A 22,639-nucleotide genomic window follows, 5' to 3' on the forward strand; every position below is an offset into this window, starting at 1 on the left:
TTTGTCTGGGTGGATCTAGACCATGATCCTCTTACTCAAACTTCACACTAGTGGAATAACCACACACCACTACAGCTTTCTGTTGAGATGGGGTGTTGTGGTAAATTTTGTTTGAGCTAGTTTAAACCAGAGATCCTCCCAATCATGTCCTCTCAAGTACTGAGATGACAGAGCATGAGTAGCTATGGATTGAGATGGATCTCCTGAACATTTTGCTTACTCTGGCCTCAAATCACTTATCCAATACCAGTATCCCCTATCCCAATCTCAGCTTCCCAAGTCTAGGATTACAGATAAGATTACAGCCACCAGTACCTGGCTGATACTTACCATTTGTTTATTTATTTACTTATTTTTGTCCAACAGGGATTAATTCAGGGCTTCTCACTCTAGCTCAGCTTTCTTGCTTATGGTCACCATTTGACCACTCGGACCACCTGGTCCTGTATGAAATTTTGATGATTAATTGGAGATGTTGTCTCTCAGACTTTACTGCCTAGGCTAGATTCAAACAGTAGTCCTCTAGTCTCAGCCTCCTGAGTGGCTAGGAGTACAGGTGTAAGGCACCAGCTCAGCTCCTCATTTATCTTAAGTTACCTTCAATTCCATGAGAGTGCCCAAGATCTATACAGTATAAGCTTATTTCAAGATGCTCAATACTGTACCTCTGAGATAAAATGTGACTGGTATTAAATAAACAAAATAAAGTGAGTCTCTGAATTACAGAGAGTAGAACAGTAAAGATGGTAACTTTTTACTATCTTATTTTACAATTTTTCTAAAGCCCAATATATAAACAAAACATAGAAATGAGTTCTGCTTACTCAAGTCCTCTTTCATGACTTTCACAGGTTGTTGTACAGTGTGAAACTTAATATGTGATACTACTTAATATCATCTGCTGACTCTAAATGCTAGAACAGAAACACACATTCAATCTAACATTTATTTATTTAGTTGGGTTTTTGGAACTGTAAGTTACAATTACTGGTACACCTGTGATTCTTTTTAGTGTGTTCAACTAACAAAAAGGCAAACACAGCATGGGTTTAAGAGAAATCATGGTATTTCTTAGTGTAATTTGCAAGAGGGAAAAGTTTTGGGCCCATTCCTTGGAAATAAATATTTAGTAACCATAAAAATATTCAGCCCCTTTTCAGTTATTCAGGGAGGTTTATGCATGGTCCCACGCAGAGCATCAGAGTTCCTCTTTGAAATATCCCAATTTTGCCAGTGACATCTCTTTTCTCAGCTGCATAACTTCCCAAAACATCTGATCAACTACACAAATGGAAAAGAGAGACACATAAATCATATCTTACCATCTTGATTATTGCTAATGTTTTACTAAAAATGTAAGATTAGCTGAAATGCCAAAGTGGGTATTTCCTAATGATGTTCTAATCCCTGGATTTTCTTTCAATATATTACACAAACTTCTCCCATGTACTTTTGGGCATCCCAATTTAATCAATAAATAAACAATATTTACTAGTTTTGTCATCCCTGTATTTTAGACATTGAAGACTATAATTTTAGGCTAAGGAAAGCATTTCAGTGTCATGAATAAATGTTAATTTTGTTCCCTTCAGTATTAAATGTTCAATTATTCAAGAGTCATTATACAACTACAAATCTTCTTGTTCTAGTAATGCTCTATACTTGGCTATTTTACTTTTTATAACCACTAGCAGTGAACTGGGAAAAAAGGGAAAACAAGAGAATCCAGAAGCTCAGTAACATTCTTTGTAATCAGAGAGAAGTTTTTGTGTAGCTCAAATTATAAATAAAAATGATTGCTTAGCATGATCTATATATTTCAACTATATATGTGGTCATCTTTATTCCATTGAGAATTATTTCATGGCTGCTGTTTAGTTTAGACAATAAAAAGTCTATGACCAGAATATAATGATTTATCAGTGATTCACCACCAGGAGACTTCTGCCCCTCAGAATACATTTGGTAATGCCTTGATACATTTTTAACAGTTACATCCAGTAAGTAAAAGTCAGAGATGCTATTAAATACCTAATTCAACTCATAAGACATCACCTACAACAAACAGTTATTCAGCTCTTAAGTTAAATATTCCATACTAAAAGTTGAGTGTCACTAAGATTCAGGTTTTGGCTTTTTTTTATGTTTTTGGGATATCTGCATGTGTACAATGAGAGTCTTAGGAAGAGGGCAGAAGTCTAAGCATGAATTTCATTGATACTTCATATCAACCTTATGCACATAGCTCAAAGTGTATCTGAACTCTGACTCTGATCACGTGAGAGTCAGGTAGCTTATATTCTACTTATGGCAGCATGAAGATGTTTGGTATTTTGAATTTTTGGATTAGGGATGCTCAAATTGTAGTATAAAGGTTAAGAAACCCTGCCTAATATTTAATTGCCTTTTAACCCTTTGTAGCAGAAGACACAGAAAATTGAATTTCAAATATGTGAAATATTTACAAATTGTCCCATAAAGTATATGACACAATACCATTTATATAGTGCAGAGTAATGGAAACTAGAGAAGATATAATTTTCCTCCTAATTCAAGAAAAGAAGGCTGCAGTGACCTGAATAAATATTACCTCCACTTGTGATACTGTTTTCATAGATTACATACCAGATTTCCTGCAAGTATTTTTTAATTTTGTTTGTTTGTATTGGTCATAGAGCTTGAACTCAGGATCTGGATGCCAATTCTGAGCTTTTGTGCTCAAGGCTAGTACTCTACTACTTTAGCCACAGCTCTATTTCCAGGTTTCTGGGGGTTAACTGAAGATTAAAGTCTAATGGCTTTTCCTGCCTGGGCTGTCTTTGAACCTCAATCCTCAGATCTTAAGCTCCTGAGTAGCTAGGATTACAGGTGTGAGCCACCAGTGCCTGGATCCTTTTTAAACAAAGAAGACAATTTAAGTTAACACAAATCTCTATTTTCCAATTTAAACATTATCCACCAGCAAGTTTTCAAAAGGATTTCAATTTATTAAAGTCATTAAAAATATTAACTTAAAGACTACTTTTGGCTGGTTCAATATACGCAAATCAATTAATATTATTCATCACATCAACAGGAGCAAGAATAAGAACCACATGGTTATCTCAATAGACGCAGAAAAAGCATTCGACAAGATCCAACACCCCTTTATGGTGAAGGTTTTGGAAAAATTAGGAATCCATGGGACATTCCTCAATACAATAAAGGCTGTATATGACAAACCTACAGCCAGCATTATACTCAATGGTGAAAAACTAAAGCCATTTCCTCTTAACTCAGGAACAAGACAAGGATGCCCACTCTCTCCACTTCTCTTCAATCTAGTATTAGAATGCCTAGCTACAGCAATAAGACAAGATGCAGACATAAAGGGGATCCAAATAGGGAAAGAAGAAATAAAACTCTCCCTCTTTGCAGATGACATGATCTTGTATTTAAAGAATCCCATAGACTCCACTCCCAAATTACTCAAGCTGATTCAAAACTTTGGCAAAGTAGCAGGTTATAAAATTAACCCCCAAAAATCCATGGCTTTTCTGTATGCCAACAATGAGAAAAGTGTGGCTGAAATTAGGAAAGCAACTCCATTTGTAATAGCCCCACAAAAAATAAAATACCTAGGAATTAACTTAACTAAAGAAGTGAAGGACCTCTATGATGAAAACTTTAAAATCTTGAAAAAGGAAATCAACACAGAACTTAAAAAATGGCAAAACCTCCCATGCTCCTGGATTGGAAAGATTAACATTGTGAAAATGGCAATACTTCCCAAGGCTATCTACAAATTCAACGCAATACCTATCAAAATTCCACCCTCATTCTTCAAGGAAATAGAAGAGGCAATCCAGAAATTCATATGGAACAATAAAAGACCCCGAATAGCAAAAATGCTCCTCAACGGAAAGAACACTGCTGGAGGAATATCAGTACCAAATTTCAAACTCTACTATAAAGCCATAGTAATCAAAACAGCTTGGTATTGGCATAAGAACAGACCTCAGGACCAATGGAATAGAATTGAAAACCCAGAAATGAACCTACAGACCTATAGCCATCTAATCTTCGATAAGGGAGCTAAAACAATAGAATGGAAGACAGACAGCCTCTTCAGTAAATGGTGCTGGCAAAACTGGTTAACTACATGTAGAAAACTAAAGCTAGATCCTTCTATATCACCCTGCACCAGAATCAACTCCAAATGGATCAAAGACCTTGAACTCAAAGCAGACACTCTGAAAACATTACAGGATGGAATAGGAGAAACCCTGGGTCTCCTTGGCTCAGGCCGAAATTTTCTGAATAGAGACCCGGAAACACAACAAATCAAAGAAAGGTTGGACAAATGGGATTGTATAAGGTTGCAGAGCTTCTGCAGGGCAAATGACATAGCTAGCAAGATCAATAGAAAGCCCACGGATTGGGAGATCTTTACTAGCCATACAACGGACAAGGGTCTCATATCTAAAATATACTTGGAACTCAAAAAATTAAACCACCCAACAACAAATCCTCAAAGAAACAACTGCCCAATAAGTAAGTGGGTGAAAGACTTAAAGAGAAGCTTCTCTGAAGAAGAAAGAAGGATGGCCAATAGACACATGAAGAAATGTTCAACATCCCTAGCCATAAAAGAAATGCAAATCAAAACAACATTGAGATATCACCTCACTCCAGTTAGAACAGCAAAAATCAAGAACTCTAACAACAGCAGATGCTGGAGGGGATGTGGACAGAAAGGAACCTTACTTCATTGTTGGTGGGAATGTAAACTTGTTCAACCACTTTGGAAAGCAGTATGGAGGTTCCTCAAAAGACTCCATATAGAGCTCCCCAATGACCCAGCAATCCCACTTTTGGGCATTTACCCAAATGACCACAAACAAGGCCACACTAAAGCTACCAGCACAACTATGTTTATTGCAGCATTATTTACCATAGCTAAGATATGGAACCAACCCAGATGCCCCTCAGTAGATGAATGGATCAAGAAGATGTGGTATATATACACAATGGAATTCTATGCCTCCATCAGAAAGAATGACATTGCCCCATTTGTTAGGAAATGGAAAGGCTTGGAAAAAATTATATTAAGTGAAGTAAGCCAGGCCCAAAGAAACATAGGTCCCATGGTTTCCCTTATTTGCAATATCTAGTATAGGTATGAGTCAAGCGGAAAAAGTCAGAGAATGTGATGTTAGGAAAACGAACCCTCAAATATGTATTTTAATGTTTTTGTTTCTTTCATGCATGTGTTTCTAACGCATTTATAATATTATTTCTTTGTTGCTTTGTATGTCCCTCCCCCACAGTGTAACCCCCGCTTTCACTATATTTGATGTCAGTATAACATGTGGAGGAGACAGGGACAAACAAGTCGTTTAAGGATTCAGGTGGACCTGTTGCAACAATGAGAAGTACAAAATGTCATGTCAAAACCAGCTTTACAATGTCGCTGGGGGGGGGAGGGGGGGTATGATTGGGTGGGGGGGAGGGGGGAGGCTGGGAAGGGAGGTGAAGGGTAAACAAAGGAGGAGGCTGCAATGCTTGGTAAGAAATGTATGCATTTTCCTGCCCATGTAATTGTAACCCCTCTGTACAGTATGTTCTCAATTAAAATAAAAAAAAAAAAAAAAAAAAAGACTACTTTTGTTACATAGCCCTTTGAAACTCCATATTAACATATTAACTATAGGTAAGTTTCATTTCGTATCTGTTCTTTTTTTTTTTTTTTGTCAGTCTCGGGGCTTGAACTCTGGGCCTGGGTGCTGTCCCTCAGCTCTTCAGCTCAAGGCTAGCACTCTACCACTTGAGCCACAGCACCACTTCTGGTTCTGAGTGGTTTATTAGAGATAAGAGTCTCAGGGACTTTTCCTGCCTGGGCTGGCTTTGAACCTTGATCCTCAAGATCTCAGCCTCATGAGTAGCTAGGATTATAAGGGTGAGCCACCAGTGCCCAGCTTTTGTACCTGTTCTTGTAGGCATTGAAACTGAAGTATATAGCAGTCTAAAAAATGTGATTTGGCTAACAGATCTGAGCTTAAGAAAAGCTACACTAAGTTTTTATCAGCATGACACATGTCCCACAGAATTGAGATTCCATAGTTTGTGCTATAGAAAAGTAAACTTGTACTAATTTTTAAGCACAAGAATGTTTTCAGCATTTGTAAAATATGAACAGGAAATTTTCCCACAACTTCAAATACAAAACTGGCAGACTTGTTCCTAACCCAATATTTAAATTTCAGTTTAGAAACAACCACATGCACTTAAGATACGTCTCTTTGGAGCTGCTGGGTCATACTAGTTTTTATGTTTGGTACTGAAGCTATCATCAGCACTCATGGAAGCCTGTTTAAAAAAAAATTAACACACTTGCATGAGGTAATCTGCTTGAAAATGTATCATCTGAGCCGGGCGCTGGTGGCTCACGCCTGTAATCCTAGCTACTCAGGAGGCTGAGATCTGAGGATCGCGGTTCAAAGCCAGCCCGGGCAGTAGAGACCGTGAGACTCCTATCTCCAATAAACCACCAGAAAACCGGAAGTGGCGCTGTAGCTCAAGTCGTAGAGCGCTCGCCTTGAGCTGAAGAGCTGCTGGCCTTGAGCTGAAGAGCTGAGGGACAGCGCCCAGGCCCAGAGTTCAAGCCCTACGACCGACCAAAAAAAAAAATGTATCATCTGCATGTTTCTGCTGAATTAGAATGTGGTAATCTTTATTCCACTGAGATTGAATTTTAATGAAAGGATTAAATACAGTATCTTTAGAAGAGAAACTGGTTCCTAAATTATCTACACATCCTATTAGAACTAAAAAGGGCTTCAAGATAAATATAGAACAATACAATTTAAGCATTACTTTTTTGCTAAACTTACATCACACATTTATAATGAACTAAGAACACTCACCATCCTGCTGTTTTACTAGTCCCTGCTGAATATATCGAATGTACGTAAAAAAATTACATACAGACGTGATCTAAGACAAAAGGAAAAAATGTCACAATTAATATAGCATCTTTTATCAAAACAAATTTTATTAAAATGCATGGTTTGTCACTTACCCTATATCTGCAAAAAGGAGAAATATAATAATAGTTGCTTGAGTCCCCTAGTTTAATTCTGTGTTTACAGGATTTACTCTGCCCAGTAAGTGCGCATTTTCTGTAAAATAATCATAAATTTCACTTTTTAAAAAAATTAAGAGCATTTTACCCTTACCCTCAGTATAATATGTCTATATTCATTCAGTAAGATGATAAATATTTGAGAACCTATCATTCTATGTAAAGGCACTGTTCTAGATGTTGGGCTATAGTACTGAAAAGGACCACGTCTTTACCATCTGAGACTTATATTCTAAAAATAGAAGCTTTCCACATTTCATATTTACAAATGAGTAATCAGCTGTAGGACAGTACTTAGCTTTCTAGCACCTCTTCGATTTTTCAGCTAAAGAGAACTTAATCATGATTGTTCAAGTCTCAAAACCTTGATAGTTTTCAAGGTAAGAGATTCCACATGGGATGCTTTATACATCTAGTGTGGGACATAGAGAAAAGTACAAATGAGTAAGCAACCTCATACACTTACCAAAGAATATACTACATGTGCCCTTTCTATCTGTATACTATAAAATCTAAAATCTAGTAAAAGAATTCAGTTTTGTGTTAGGTTATTAACTGTTGAAGGTAGGGATTTTTTTGTTTTGTTTTTTGCTGGTTCAGGAGTTTGAACTAAGGGTCTAATGCTCACTTGTTTGGCTGGCATTCTACCACTTGAGCCATGCAACCAGCCTGGCTTTTTGCAAGTTATTTTGGAGATACAGTCTCATAATCTTTTCAGGTTTTGGCTGGCTTTGAATGAAAATCCTCTGGATATACTCCTGCTGAACAGCTAGGATTGTAGGTGTGAGTTACCAGCACCCAGCTTATATCTATTCATCTTTAAAGCCCGGCACAAGCTTGGTGCCGGGCACACAGTGACTACTGAATAATTGATGAGCCCTCTATCACTCAACTGCTCTAGAGAAGAAAGAAGCAGACAGTAGCTTAGCTGTCACCTTTGTAAGCTAGAAATCTGAATGAATACAACTATCACTCTTTGTCAATGCAAAATTAGAATCACTGTAAGTAAAACAGACAATGACATTTATGACATCATAAGCTGCATAATATTGAAAATATACAAGATAAATTAAATAGAAAAATTTAAATTCTATAATAAAATTGTTACATGCTATATTTAAAATAAGATAGGACATAGTCATTTAATGTGTATAAACTATTATCACCACATCTGATTCTTCACTGGAGGAGAGGGTTAAAGGACCAAGATAATTTAAGACTAAATCCTTTTTTACCTAAAATTCAGAGGTCACTGTGCTACAATTCTGTCACAGGACAATGTAACACAGGATATAACTCTCAATGGAAGTGTGGCTTACAAGATGAATACATGACTAGCTACACTCCGTAAACAACCACATAATATCAACACTCTGTAATCCTGAGAATGTACATTCATCACAGGAGACTGAACTTCACAACTTCTACAATAGACTTTAACACTGACTAAGTAGTCTTTTCTTCTTTGGGTACCACAATAACTGATGGGAGTCAATGTCTGTCTTCTATGAACACTTTCAGGCTTTCCAACTTCCATATTAATCTGCTTCTTAACCTGTAAGTAAGCAGCTTCCTCAAAACTTTTCCAAGTCATTTCTTTTTTGTGTGCGCTAGTACTAGAGTTTAAACTCAGGGCTCTATATTCTCACTCAGCTTTTCCATTTATAGTTGGGCTCTCATATGATGCAAAATCTGAAGGGCTATTTATTTCCCTCATTGCCTTTGGGCTACACAAAGTCTAAATAGGAGAAACACAATCACATTTAAAACAAAAAATAAATGAATGGAAAACTGTGGCACACAAAATTTTAAAACACACAATCTTCCAAAAGTCACAGATGTGAAATACCTACTTTGGTCCTCCACATTCAACTGCAGAAGCTTTCACAAACCGAATTGGTTGTAATCCCACTGGCTCAATGCTTAGAGTATTGTTTTCCACAGCCTCCAGGACAGCAGAAGCCAACTTAAAAAATAAATAAAAAGAAACCATGAGATGCTATACCTGCAAGAAAAAAAACAAACATGAACTAATTTGATAAATTATTTTTGTTTTTCACTGACTTGGACTTAACCAATGCACAAAAAGAAAACACAGTCTTGGTTTAATTTCATTTATAATGCAAACATTGACATAAAAGGCAACTCAGTTATAGTAAAATAAACTTTTTTCAAGGATTATTTCCAATCTGTTTATTTTTTATCCACAATTAACATCCACTTTAAATGCCATTTCAAAATTAATATCTAATACTTTATTCAGCTAAATTTATAAAATTGATCATTTACAACAGTAACAGATATTAATTATAACTATATATTCTCTTAACATATTTATATGCATAAAAATCTACAAAAAAGCTGAATCTTTTAATAAAATAAGAATGGCAAACTTCTTCAGTCTAGCAAGATTACAAATGCTATATGACCTACCAGAAACCAGCTACAGAGCACACTAAACAGCAAAGGTTCATTTCAAAGTATTAACTCATTTTCAATTATTCTTATAATAATGTTAAAATAAACAACCTACATAAGGCTCTTAACGATTAAGTTCCTTAAACATTAATTGATAGGATATATAAACACATGTGACGACAAATTGAAATTATGATTTTACATTAATATAGTGACTGACTGTTTTAAGTTTTTATATCTCTTTCATCTTAATCCTCTGACATAGACATTGGTTTTTCTGCTTTAAAGATGGAAAACTAAATATGCCCCCCCTTTTTTGTGGTGCTGAGGATCAAATGTGAAGCTAGGCAAGAGCTCTAACACTAACATAGACCCAAAATTCCATAAACATTTTTTTAATAATACAGAGATAAACTCAACAGAGTATGTAAGGAACTTCCCTCAAGTTATAAGTCAGAAACAAGCCCTCCTCCCAAGCATACTTATGTTTCACTCCAACACAGTACACATTCAGTGTGAATGACCCTCTGACTCAAATAGAAAGAGATGTTCAATAACTGAATGGCAACAATTAGGGTCCTAATATGAAATGGAAAAAAATGACAAAACATGACACTTCTTAATTAACTTATGAGGTATAAAAATAACATGAGTCAAAAAATCTATAAAACAACTGTCATATTCCTATTAAAATAAAAAAAAATTACCTCACTTTTTGAGAATGTTAAACATGGAAAGATATCTTCCTGATAGATTTTGTCCAAGAAAGGACATGTTCTGTCCATTGTAGGCTCATCCTTCCAAGATCTGAATTCATTATACAGAGATAGATCAGCCTAACAAACCAAAAGAAAACAATTTTTTAAAAACAAAAAACAGCTATACTACTGAAAGCAACCTACAGATTCAATGCAATCTCCATCAAAATCCCAATATTATTTTCACAGAAATAGAAAAATCAGTCCTAAAATTCATATGGAAACACAAAAGACCCCAAACAGCCAAAGCAATCCTGATAGCTAGAGTAGCCAGAACACTACTGGATATACAAATATACAAATTATACAACCAATCAAAATAACAAAAATAGCATGGTACTGACATAAAAACAAACAAATAGACCAATGTAACAGAATTGGTGATCCAAAAGTAAGTCCACATAGTCACAGCCATCTGATTTTGACAAAGAAACCAAAAACATACACCAGGGAGAAAAAGACTGCTTACTCAACAAATGGGGTTGGGAACTGGATATTCAAACTAGATACTATCTCTCATTCTGTATAAAAATTAATTCAAAGTAGATTTTTTTTAAAAACCTATTATAAGACCAGAAACTTTGAAACTACTGGAAGAAAAAAACATGGAAACCATTTGATATACACATAAGAAACTACTTTCTGAATAAGCCTGATTGGTGAATAAAATAAGAACAAGAATGTACAAATGGGATTGTATCAAATTTAAAAGGTTCTGCACAATAAAGGGAACAATTACCAAGAGACAACCTACAGAGAATCTTTGCCAGGTATTCATTAGATAAAAGACTCATACCCAGAATATGTAAAGAGCTCCAAAAATTGAAAATCAAAAGAATTAAGAAACAGTTAATACATAAATGAATTAAACATGGTTCTCAAGAAGTACAAATGGCCAATAAATACACATACTGTTTAATATCTTTAGCCATAAAAGAAATGAAAATCAAAATAACTGAAATTCCATTTCATCCCACTCAGAATGGCTACTGCCAAGAAAGCAACTAACACTGGTGAGAATGTGGTGGTGGTTGAGGGACCCTTATGTACTGCTGATGGGAATGTGAATTAATGCAGTCACTATGGAAATCAGTATGGAAGTGCCTCAAATGTGCCTAAAAATAGAATTACTATATTATCCTTTACTATATTATCCACTACTGGATAAGTAGTAAGTCAGTATAAAATAGAGATACCTGTACATCTTTTTATAGCAGTCACAATATCCAAATTATGGGATTAGCCCATACGTCCATCAACAAATGAATAAAGAAAATGTAAACAAATACAATGGAGTATCATTCAGCCATAGGAAGAATAAAATTATTTCATCTGTAGGAAAATGAATGGAACTGGATATCATCATGTTAAGTGAAATAAGCCAGACTAATAAAGTACCATATGTTCTTTGCAGGGGAAAAATGATATCATGTAAAACAGAGACTGATTGAATGGAAAACAGTAGAACAGATGGGGGTGAAAGGAGAAGGTGATGGAGGTTGACTATGATCCAAGTATTTTACATGCATTTATAAAAATGTAAAAAATTCTAAAACTTGATTTTAAGAAATAAGAGGGTGGATGCAGAAAAGAGCAAAAGAGGGCTAAATTGATCAAAGTATATTATGTTCCTATACAGAATTATCTAAATCAAACCCCTTTATACAACACTAATTTTTTTTTAAATTTTATTGTCAAAGTGATTGTACAACACTAATTTTTTAAGTTATGTTATAAAAAAATGAATTCCAAGAAACTGGTACTTCAAAAGTAGAGAAAAGGGAACAAGGGAAGGAGAGGGAGAATGGAGTAATGATATTTAATGCATATCCTATAAAATTAAAAAGCTAAGGGGAGGGGTTGAGTGGGAAGGCTGAGAGAATGATGAAAGGGGTGACGCTGATCAGATTCATTACATTCATAAACTTATTTGTTGAATAGTTAACTCCTTTATACAACTACTTAATAATAATAAAAATATAATTTTAAAAGGTATGTTGCTAATATAATGACTAAATGTCCTGTCACATTTTCTACAGAAACATACACATACTTCTTTTATGTTTTCTTTGTCTAATAAAATGTTACTTTCTTCACAACATGTAAAAATACAAGACAACACAAGTACATATGTGGGTCTATTCATATTTTAGGGATTTGAAAAAACAAAAACAAACTTTTAAAATGTACTACAACAAATTATTTTAATGTGACAGTAGGGGTAAGAGTACAAAATTACATCTACTGAAAAAATACAAAGTTGTAATAAGCAATTGAAATTCTATTTGAATTCCAAGAAATCAAATTAAAGTTATAACTAATTTCCCTAAACATTTCACAGACACCAATGTGAACTTTAGATACTGATACATTCAGGTTTCAATATTGAACTTCTTTCAATTTAGCATCTTTTAATTAATAATTGAACAAAATGGTTTGAGTTGATTAAAATACTGAATTCTTGTCATTCAATTTAATAAATTCCTGACTCCATGAAAAAATTAAACTGAATAAACCCAAATAGCAGCTTCTTCAAGATTAATGATGGACATAAATTCAACAATACAATACATAGCTTTAAAAAAAAATGGAGGACAGTGCTTCATGAATTACCAATTTATCCCTTTGGATGAACAAACATTTTTTGTGTGCCAGTCCTAGGGCTTGAATTTGGACCTGGGCATGGTCCCTGCGCTTTTGTGCTCAAGGCTAATGTTCCACCACTTAAAGCCACAAGCCACAATGCTATTTTTGGCATTTTGGTAGTTAATTGGTGATAAAGAGTCTCACAAACTTCCCTGCCCTGGCTGGCTTTGAACACAGTCCTCAGATCTTAACCTCTCCCATGAGCCACTGACACCTAGCACAAATTTTGTACTCACACAATTTTTATTCTAAACTCTCAAAATATTTAAACATTTTCTGTTACTGTTAAAACCTAAGTTCTAAAGTATAAGGTTACCACAATTTTTATTTTTGTTACTTAATTCCATGGATGAATTCTTTGGACTCCTTATCAATATAAAATTCTGCTTTTCTAGAATTAAAGTAAAAGCAATACACTAGATTTTAAGAAAATAATCTATTTTTCACATATATCTTACATTCATAATATCACATTCTAGGACATTAAAGCCACCCACTCTCCCTTCTGTAACACATGACAGATTTTTTCCTAAATGAAAAAATGAACTTAAGAAACTTACCAAGTTTCCAGCAGGTACATTCCAAGGTCAGCCAGGTAGAGAATGGAAGTGAAGAATCCCTGAAAGCAGTCAGCTCTACATAAAGCCTCCCCCATCTTAATACTGTATATTTTGTACTAAAGATTTTGCTGGCATAATATCATAACTGATACCTCAGTGATGAAAATTAACAAGTATCAACAGAGTCAGAGGGGACAGTCCTTGTCGAGTTACCTCTTTGCAGTCTTTTACAATTGGCTGTATCACACTGAGGTCCTGGGGACTGCCACTCATAGCACTGCTTGTACTTTTATTTCTTGAATGTCCCTTTTTAAAAGGTGTCTTTACACCTGGCAGAGGCTCTTGTGTAGGTGATGTTGGAGAACTGGACAATACCAGTGTCTTTAATGCAGCCACTTCAGCTTGAAGTACATCAATCTTGAAAAGAAATCAACATATTCATGCACACTGAAATAAATGTTCTAAGATAGATGCAGCTGAATGTTAGCAATTTGGTAAAAGTGTAAAACAGAAAAGCTTAATTTGTATTTCCTATGAAGTAATAAAGTAAAATTATATCCAAGTTTTCTAATATTTCCATATGGTTTGGATTCAGAGACAAGTACGTCAAAATAAAGTTTTTAATTGTCAAAATTAATCTAAGCATTTATGCGAATTTTCCAAATCATCAAAATATAATAACATAATTCATTGTAGTTCACTCCTAAAATAAAATCTACTAGCAATTAAATCTTGTTTTCAGTGAACTAAGAAAATACGTACTAATATTAAAATGTAACTATATAATTCTTTAGAGTGATTTACCAAGGCTTTAAATCATCTGGTTTTAATATAAATACACACTTTACTATAGCAGCCATTTTCTTTAAGTTTTCTATAGTTTCCAAATCTAAAATAGGCACATTTACAAAAGTCAGAACAAAATCTGATAAGAAAATATCTGAAAACAACAATCACAAATTTCTCCCTAGTTTATATTATTAAAGACAGTAAAAACTTACTTTCCCTTGTGCCTCTTTCAGCTGTTTTTCTGCTGTTGCCTGCTTGACATTTGCTTCTCTCACCATCTTATGAGCTTCCTGTAAAAGTTAGTATCTCAATTTGTTGTTTTTTTTTTTAAGATCTTTTTTTCCTTTTTTAATTTTTTTGTTCATGGCCTCCCAGAAAAGGTTTGTCTTGGATTTCTTCCTCCCTGCCTAGGCTTCAAGTTGCATCACCACCAGGAAACCTAACATGTATACAAAGCCTTACCCCTCTGTGCCTAGCGGGGAAGATAGATACTTGGGATGTGTTTTGTTTTAAAGCAAATCCTGATATTTAAGAGGTAAACATGGGGTGATTGTTTTCATTGCCCCACTCCCCTTAAAAATATCTAAACTTTATACAAGGATTTCTCAGGGAATTTAGTTTAATGTGAGTATTCTAAGTAAGAGACAGTTTACAAAACTCCTACTCATACTCCACTTTTTTTTTTCTAAGAACTCATCTATTGTATAAAATTAAGTCAAACCACATTGTTACAGTCAACACGATTATATCAGTTCATTCATATAATAAAAACCACCAGCCGGGTGCCAGTGGCTCGCGCCTGTAATCCTAACTACTCAAGAGGCTGAGATATGAAGATCTCGGTTCAAACCCAGCCCAGGCAGGAACTCCATGAGACTCTTATCTCCAATAAACTGCTAGAAAACAGGAAGTGGCGCTGTGGCTCAAGCAGTAGAGCACTCACCTTGAGCTGAAGAGCGCAGGGACAGTGCCCAAGCCCAGAGTTCACAGGGACAGTGCCCAAGCCCAGAGTTCAAGCCCCACGACCGATGACGAAAAAAAAAAAAACAAAACAAAACAAAAAACACCAGCTCCATTGTGCCTCATAGCTAACAAAGCATTTTCATGATTCTGATCTTACAATAACCTCCAATGAGGAAGTAATTGCTCTTCTCTAAAACATGTCAATCCAGAAACCTAAAGCTCAGGGAAGTTCAGTAGTTTAAGGATGTAATGATGGGTAGTAAACATAGGATTGGCGCCCATGTCTCTGACATAACTACACTCTTCTCTCTTTTCCTGAGAATGTCTCCAGTTAAATTTTTTCCCAGAATCCATTTATTCAGATTGTCTCCTCCTCTCAAAACTGATATAGATAGGTTGATAAACAAGAGAACAGTGCTTTATACATCATGTTTCATAGACTCAGAACATACTCATTAGAATGGGAAAAGGGAGGGGTAGAAAGACCAAATAAACATCAGAATACCTAATTGTTCTTCAACTCTAGTACCCCCTCACTGTTATCTGCGTTTATATCTCAGTTCTGTTTTGAAACAAAATGGGAAAAATTATACATTTAAAAAGTTGTAAAATCTTTTATCTATAAAAAAAATAGTGGAAGTAAGTCACTACAAGAGACCCCATCCTTAGTGCAATCTAACCTCTAAAGGTGAAAATAATGGATTTTAATACCAACATTGAGACTTGACACATTCAACAAAACCTAACAAAGCACGGGCCATCCTATTAATACTCTGGTGGTCATTATTAACTCAAAATCCCATTTAAACTTGTTTATTTATTTTTCCTTTGGTGACAGGAAAATCTGAGGTCTACATTGATTATTTTCTTTCTTTCTTGTTTGAGGAAAGAAAAGACCTTATACTTGGGTCTGTGCTTTTTTTTTTTTTTTTTTTTTGCAATAGGACTATTTTCTATTATAATTTAGCTTGATGACCTTTATGACATTCTTGATGGCTCTTTAGATCTAAAGATAGATACTTTATTTTGTGCAAATGTCTGTATCTGAATTCTTTTATCTAATTTTATCTAATTATTTTATCTATCAAATTTTGGAAACAAATTTCTTTCACTAAGCATCTATAACTTAAGCAAAGACATACTGCAAAAATATAGTCTGGGGCTGGGAAGGTGGCTCAGTGGTAGAGCGCTTGCCTTGCATGCCTGAGGCCCTGGGTTCGATTCCTCAGCACCACATAAGCAAAAAGAAAAAAGCTGGAAGTGGCGCTGTGGCTCAAGTGGTAGAGCGCTAGCCTTGAGCTGAAGAGCTGAGGGACAGCACCCAGGCCCAGAGTTCAGGCTCCACGACCGGACCAAAAAAAAAATATATATATATATAGTCTGAACTTAAGAATCTGAGGTCAACTATAGAAGTAATAGATGCTAAATAGACTTAGGAATTTAGTATTTATTACCAATGGGGCAGCCAAGTTTAGTTCAGTCCTTTTACTCAATGTTTGCTTACGTAAGGATTGTGAATGGGGTGAAAGAAAACAGAAAATAGCCCACAAGTAAAAGCCAACTTCTTTTGCAGTTAGCTATATCACAAATTGATCATTATTTACTTATTTATACCATTAGTCATAAGAAAAATATACAGAAGGACAAGCAAAAACTATCAACTCATTAATAGCACTGTCATTTATAGGAATGACATGTGAGAAGCCTTAGAAATTCCAATAAAGCTTTCACAAAATAGTAGGTGAAAACTTCATACAGAGCAATCTGAAATGGCAAATCAGAGTTCTTTAAGAACATCTTAATTGTTTTAAATCCTCAATTTTGAAGCTCTAGATACTGAGCTTATATTCTAAATACAGTCTAATAAGTGAATAAACATCAGGGTAAGAATTCTAGATGAGCCAATTCTTTATAACAAGTGCCTCAGAAATGGTGGGAAGAAGGATGAACAAATGTAGAAGTGATACTAGACACTATGTTGAAAATGAACTAAACAACTTGTCGGGGAGAGGGGTCAGAAGGGAAAAACTGGGAGAAAATGAGGGAAAAGGTGACACTGTTCAAAAACAAATGTACTCATTGCCTGACTTATGTAACTGTAACCCCCACCTTTATAATAAGAAAAAAAGAACAAGTACTTCTGTCTCTACCTATTTCTCTCTCAGTTAGCAATATATCTTATTGCTTCTATGTGCTACATGATCATGGTACTCCTATTGAGAATCAGTGCTTTAGGTGGGTAGAAATTTCGGAGATAAAGAGGTATGTCTTCTAACATTTCTCAAATCACTTTACCTTTGTTTCAGAGTCATAAATGTTATTCTTAACTAATCCATAATGAACAGTAAAATTAAAATTTAAAACATTTACTTCTTTTCTTTCCACATATATTTTTAAACTACTTTTACTGGTAACTCAGTGGGTTTCTTCCTTTCCATTTTCAGTTATAGACTTTAAATTCTTTGAATTTTTAAAAAATTTTGTACTTAGAGGATTTAGGAATATACATGAAGTCAACCATAACCTTTGCAAAATTCCTTCAAAAAACAATTCTATCAATATATAATTCCTGCTGGCCAAGATACAATCAAGACTAACCTCAAATAGACTAGCTGTGAGTTCTTCCAGTTCTTGTCCAAGCTGATCTCGTACTTTTGAAAGCCTCTCACATTCTTCATCTTTTAACTTCAACTCCTACAAGAAATTGATCATTTTAGTAATTACTTGCTAAATGGATGACAATTAAACAAGTTTAAAATTACAAATACTTCCCCATTAATATTAAAACTGCCCATTTCTTTCATAAAACATCAAAGATCAACTACGAATATATATTATGAGAGTAAGCAATAAAACATAAGAAGAAATATATAATAACATAAAAACTGGAAGGGGAAAATACAAATACACTTATTTTTGGTGCTAATCCTGGGGTTTGAACTCAAGATCTGGGCACTATTCCTTAGCTTTTTTGCTGAAAGCTAACACTTGAGCCACAGCTCCACTTCCAGCCTTGGAGATAAGAGTCTCACAAACTTTCCTGCCATGGCTCACTTTGAACCATAGCTCTCAGCCTCCTGAATAGCTAGGATTAAAGCACATAAAAGCACTGGTACCTGGACAAAATTACTCTTTTGTAAGATTCTTTTTTTTTAAATTGTGAAAATACCGTACAGAGGGGTTACAATTACATGGGCAAGGTAATGAGTACATTTTTTTTTTTTTTTTTTGGTCCAGTCATGGGGCCTGAACTCTGGGCTGGGCACTGTCCCTCAGCTCTTCAGCTCAAGGCTAGCGCTCTACCACTTGAGTCACAGCGCCACTTCCGGCTTTTTTCTTTTTGCTTATGTGGTGCTGAGGAATCGAACTCAGGGCCTCAGGCATGCAAGGCAAGCGCTCTACCACTGAGCCAATTTCCCAGCCCCATGAGTACATTGCTTAACAAGCATTGTTACCTCCTCCTTTGTTTCCCCTTCCCATCTCCACTCAGCCCACCTCTTCCCCTCCACCCCCCGCCCCTGGCCAAAGTTGTAAAGTTCATTTTTTGACATAACGTCTTGTACATCTCATTGTTGCAATGGGTCCACTTGCATCTCTATTTAAACAATTTGTCTTTTCCCTTCCCCTCCACAAATTACACCAACATCAAATATAGTGAAAACAGGGGTTATACCATGGGGGAGGGACATACAAAGCAACAAAGAAATCATCTTATAAATATGGTAGAAACAATCGCAAGAAAGAAAAAACATTTGAATCCTTATCTTGGGGTTCATTTTACCTAACATGAACTTATCTGACCGTTTCTGCTTGTCTCAGACATATACTAGCTATTGCAAATAAGGGAAACCATGGGACCTATGTTTCTTTGGGCCTGGCTTACTTCACTTAATATAATTGTTTCCAAGTCTTTCCATTTCCTTATCATCACTGGAAAGTAGACTGTAACAATTTAAAGATGTATTATATAAAGCCTAAAGCAATTACTAAATTAATGTAATAAAATAAGCTAAAGGATATAAAATTATTTTTAAATTCTGATTACAAAAGAAGACACAACAGGAGGGAAAAGGAGGAAAGGAATCAGATGGGACAACAAATAGAAAACCAATAGTAAGATGGCAGATATAATGAAACTTTATCAAGATTATATCGAATGTACTAGGTCTAATTAAATGACAGAGATTATTATAAAGGATAAACAACAAAACCAAAGTATACACTTTCTGCAATAATATCACTGCAAAATTCGAAGATATAAATAAGTTAAAGGTAAAAAGATAAAAAAAAGTCAACTAAGAAAAATTAGAATAAAGAGAATGGCTGTTGATTCACAACTTGCTAGAATTCAAAAAATATTTTCTTTTTTTTTTTTTCTTTTTTTTTTTTTTTTGGTCTGGGGCCTGAACTCTGGGCCTGGGCGCTGTCCCTCAGCTCTTCAGCTCAAGGCTAGCGCTCTACCTCTTGAGCCACACCGCCACTTCCGGCTTTGTTCTTTTTGCTTATGTGGTGCTGAGGAATTGAACCCAGGGCCTCATGCATGCAAGGCATGCGCTCTACCACTGAGCCACCTTCCCAGCCCCTCAAAAAATATTTTCATATTTAAGGGTCCTCATCAAGTATTGAAGCCTAAGTAAACAATGAAACTATTTCGTACTCTTCCTGATAAAATTTACTATATATATATATATATATATATATATATATATATATATATATATATGCTCATAATTTATTTTCAAGTAACTCAATACAGCAAATCAAAACTTGATACAGCACACATCATAGTTCCAAAATTGCACCATCCAATTTGGTAGCTTTTATCCTTAATTTACAGCAAGAATTTCCCAACTAAGACACTATAACCTACGGATCAGTAAGTAAAAACTTGTTTTCAAAGATGGGATATGTATGATCATAGCTTACCTCTAATAAGCTGGGATTTCACTAAAATACTGTGTTAAGACAAAGTCTAGTGGCTGGGAAGGTGGCTCAGTGGTACAGCGCTTGCCTTGCATGCATGAGGCCCTGGGTTCAATTCCTCAGCACCACATAAGCAAAAAGAAAAAAGCCGGAGGTGGCACTGTGGCCCAAGTGGTAGAGAGCTAGCCTTGAGCTGAAGAGCTGAGAGACAGCACCTAGGCCCAGAGTTCAGGCCTCATGACTGGACCAAAAAAATAAATAAATAAAAAGACAAAGTCTAAGCCAAATGGTAGATACAAAATGCAACCATAGCCCACCACATCCCTTCCATTCAGGAAAAGTTTAAAAGGCTGATGATTTTTCTTCCTAATGAAATATATTTTAACAAAAAAAATTTTTTTTAATATTATCCGCATTGCTATTTAACCATTAGCCATGTACTGAAGCATGAATAGAAAGATATTTATGCCATGTATTGTTCTACATTAGGCTAGGCAGCAGGAATTTTAAAAAATAAAAATAAAACAGTTATGCCCTTGAGAGCCAAATATGGAAGGGAATGGATAAGATAGACGTCTGGTACTATGTTGAAAAAAGCTTTACAACTTCCAGGGGAAGGGAGAGAGGAGTTGGGAGGTAAGGAGGGAAGGGATGGTAGGGGAAAAACAAAGGAGGGGGTAACAATGCTCTATAGGAAACGTACTCATTACCTTACTCAGGTACTCTGTAGAGTATCTTTACAATAAAAAATATATATTAAGGGGCTGAGAAAGTGGCTCAGTGGTAGAGCGCTTGCCTTGCATGCCTAAGGCCCTGAGTTCGATTCCTCAGCACCACATAAGCAAAAGAAAAAAAAAGCCGGAAGTGGTGCTGTGGCTCAAGTGGTAGAATGCTAGCCTTGAGCTGAAGAGCTGAGGGACAGTGCCCAAGCCCCACGACCAGACCCAAAAAAAAAAAAAAAAAAAAAAAAAAAAAATATATATATATATATATATATATATATATATAAATAAAATGTCTGGGAAGTGTCACAGTTTGTAAGAAATTATACCTATAGAATAATTGTCTTATATTTTCAATTTCCCATGGATGTCAAATTTATCTATGTCAATTGTTGACACCATTGTTTCATTCCTGCCATTGATAATCTGAACATTCTTTTTTCTGTCAGTCTTATTAGAGGTTTGTTGATTTTACTGATCTTTGAAAGAACCAGTATTGTTTCATTCAATTTTTGTTTCCTTTTTATCATTTTCACTGAGTTCTGTTATCATCTTTATTATTTCCTTCTATCTACTTTCTCTAGTTTTATTTTGCTCTTCTAGGCTTTTAAAATAAGTTTATACTTAATTATAAAGTTAAAAGTATATAAGTATACTTATATACCTGAGATTTGCCCTGCTTTTTTTCTGTTTTGTTTTGTTTTGTTGGGTTTTTTTTTGTCAGTCATAGGACTTTAATTCTGGGCCTGGGCGCTGTCCCTCAGCTCTTCAGCTCAAGGCTAACGCTCTACTACTTGAGCCACAGTGCCACTTCCGATTTTCTGGTGGTTAATTGGAGATAAGAGTCTCACAGACTTTTCCTGCCCAGTCTGGTTTTGAGCCATGATCCTCAGATCTCAGCCTCCTGAGTAGCTAGGATTACAGGAGTGAGCCACTGGCACTCGGCTCTGTTTTCTAATGATATATATATTGCTCTAAAATGTAGTAACAATCTCAGGGGGGAAAAAAAACAGTAAAATGAGGCCACAATATTTGAAATAAATGGAAAATTTAAAGACCAAATGGGAAACAAAAAGCCTCATGGAATAAAAAAGTAAGATGGGGCTGGGAAGGTGTCTCAGTGGTAGAGTGCTTGCCTTACATGCACAAGGCCCTGGGTTCGATTCCTCAGCACAACATAAGCAATTAAAAAAAAAGAAAAAAGCCAGAAGTGGTGCTGTGGCTCAAGTGGTAGAGCGCTAGCCTTGAGCTGAAGAGCTGAGGGACAGCATCTAGGCCCAGAGTTTAGGCCCCACGACTAGACACCCCCCCCCCCCAAAAAAAAAACTACTAAAAAACTCAGTAAGAAGATATAGAAAATATTCATACCCAACATTGTGGTAAACGTGATGTTACTAAAATAATTCTTCAAAATAAAAGGAATCAGACTGATGAACTTGGGAGTAATCACATATAGGAGGGAAAGACTTACATACAGAATATAACCACTAAATTTTCATTACAAATAACTTAAGACAGTCAATATAGAGGGTACTGAACGGTTTCAGAATCTCACTTTTCTAGGTATTCTCTTAGGGCTTTCCTATTCCTTAGCTAATTTGTTAATTTTTTTTTTTTTTTTTTTTTTGCCAGTCCTGTGGCTTTGAACTCAGGGCCTGGGCACTGTCCCTGAGCTTCATTTGCTCAAGGTTAGCACTCTGCCATTTGAGCCACAGCCATTTCTGGCTTTTTCTGTTT

At 35.4% G+C, this 22,639-nt stretch overlaps 1 protein-coding gene across 5 annotated transcripts in view; it reads right to left on the reverse strand.

Moving 5' to 3' along the window:
- Positions 1–932: 932 nt before the first annotated feature.
- The window catches only part of LOC122124216 (RAB3A interacting protein), a 36,159-nt gene continuing 14,452 nt past the window's right edge, over positions 933–22,639 (reverse strand). For 3 of the 5 annotated variants that reach the window (XM_042698932.1, XM_042698930.1, XM_042698929.1), the window contains exons 4-11: positions 17,856–17,951; positions 14,507–14,584; positions 13,719–13,922; positions 10,249–10,377; positions 8,977–9,089; positions 7,061–7,160; positions 6,906–6,975; positions 933–1,281 (exon numbers count right to left, since the gene is read on the reverse strand). In XM_042698932.1, coding sequence (XP_042554866.1) covers positions 1,199–1,281; positions 6,906–6,975; positions 7,061–7,160; positions 8,977–9,089; positions 10,249–10,377; positions 13,719–13,922; positions 14,507–14,584; positions 17,856–17,951 — 873 coding nt within the window. In that variant the 3' untranslated portion in view covers positions 933–1,198. Of the gene's footprint in view, positions 1,282–6,905; positions 6,976–7,060; positions 7,161–8,976; positions 9,090–10,248; positions 10,378–13,718; positions 13,923–14,506; positions 14,585–15,762; positions 15,822–17,855; positions 17,952–22,639 lie in introns of those variants that run through there. The other 2 variants (XM_042698933.1, XM_042698931.1) reach the window with 2 other exon arrangements.

The sequence above is a fragment of the Dipodomys spectabilis genome, unplaced genomic scaffold (genome assembly GCF_019054845.1).
Source record: "Dipodomys spectabilis isolate Male_0828 unplaced genomic scaffold, ASM1905484v1 ptg000234l, whole genome shotgun sequence".
Classification (NCBI taxonomy): Eukaryota; Metazoa; Chordata; class Mammalia; order Rodentia; family Heteromyidae; genus Dipodomys; species Dipodomys spectabilis.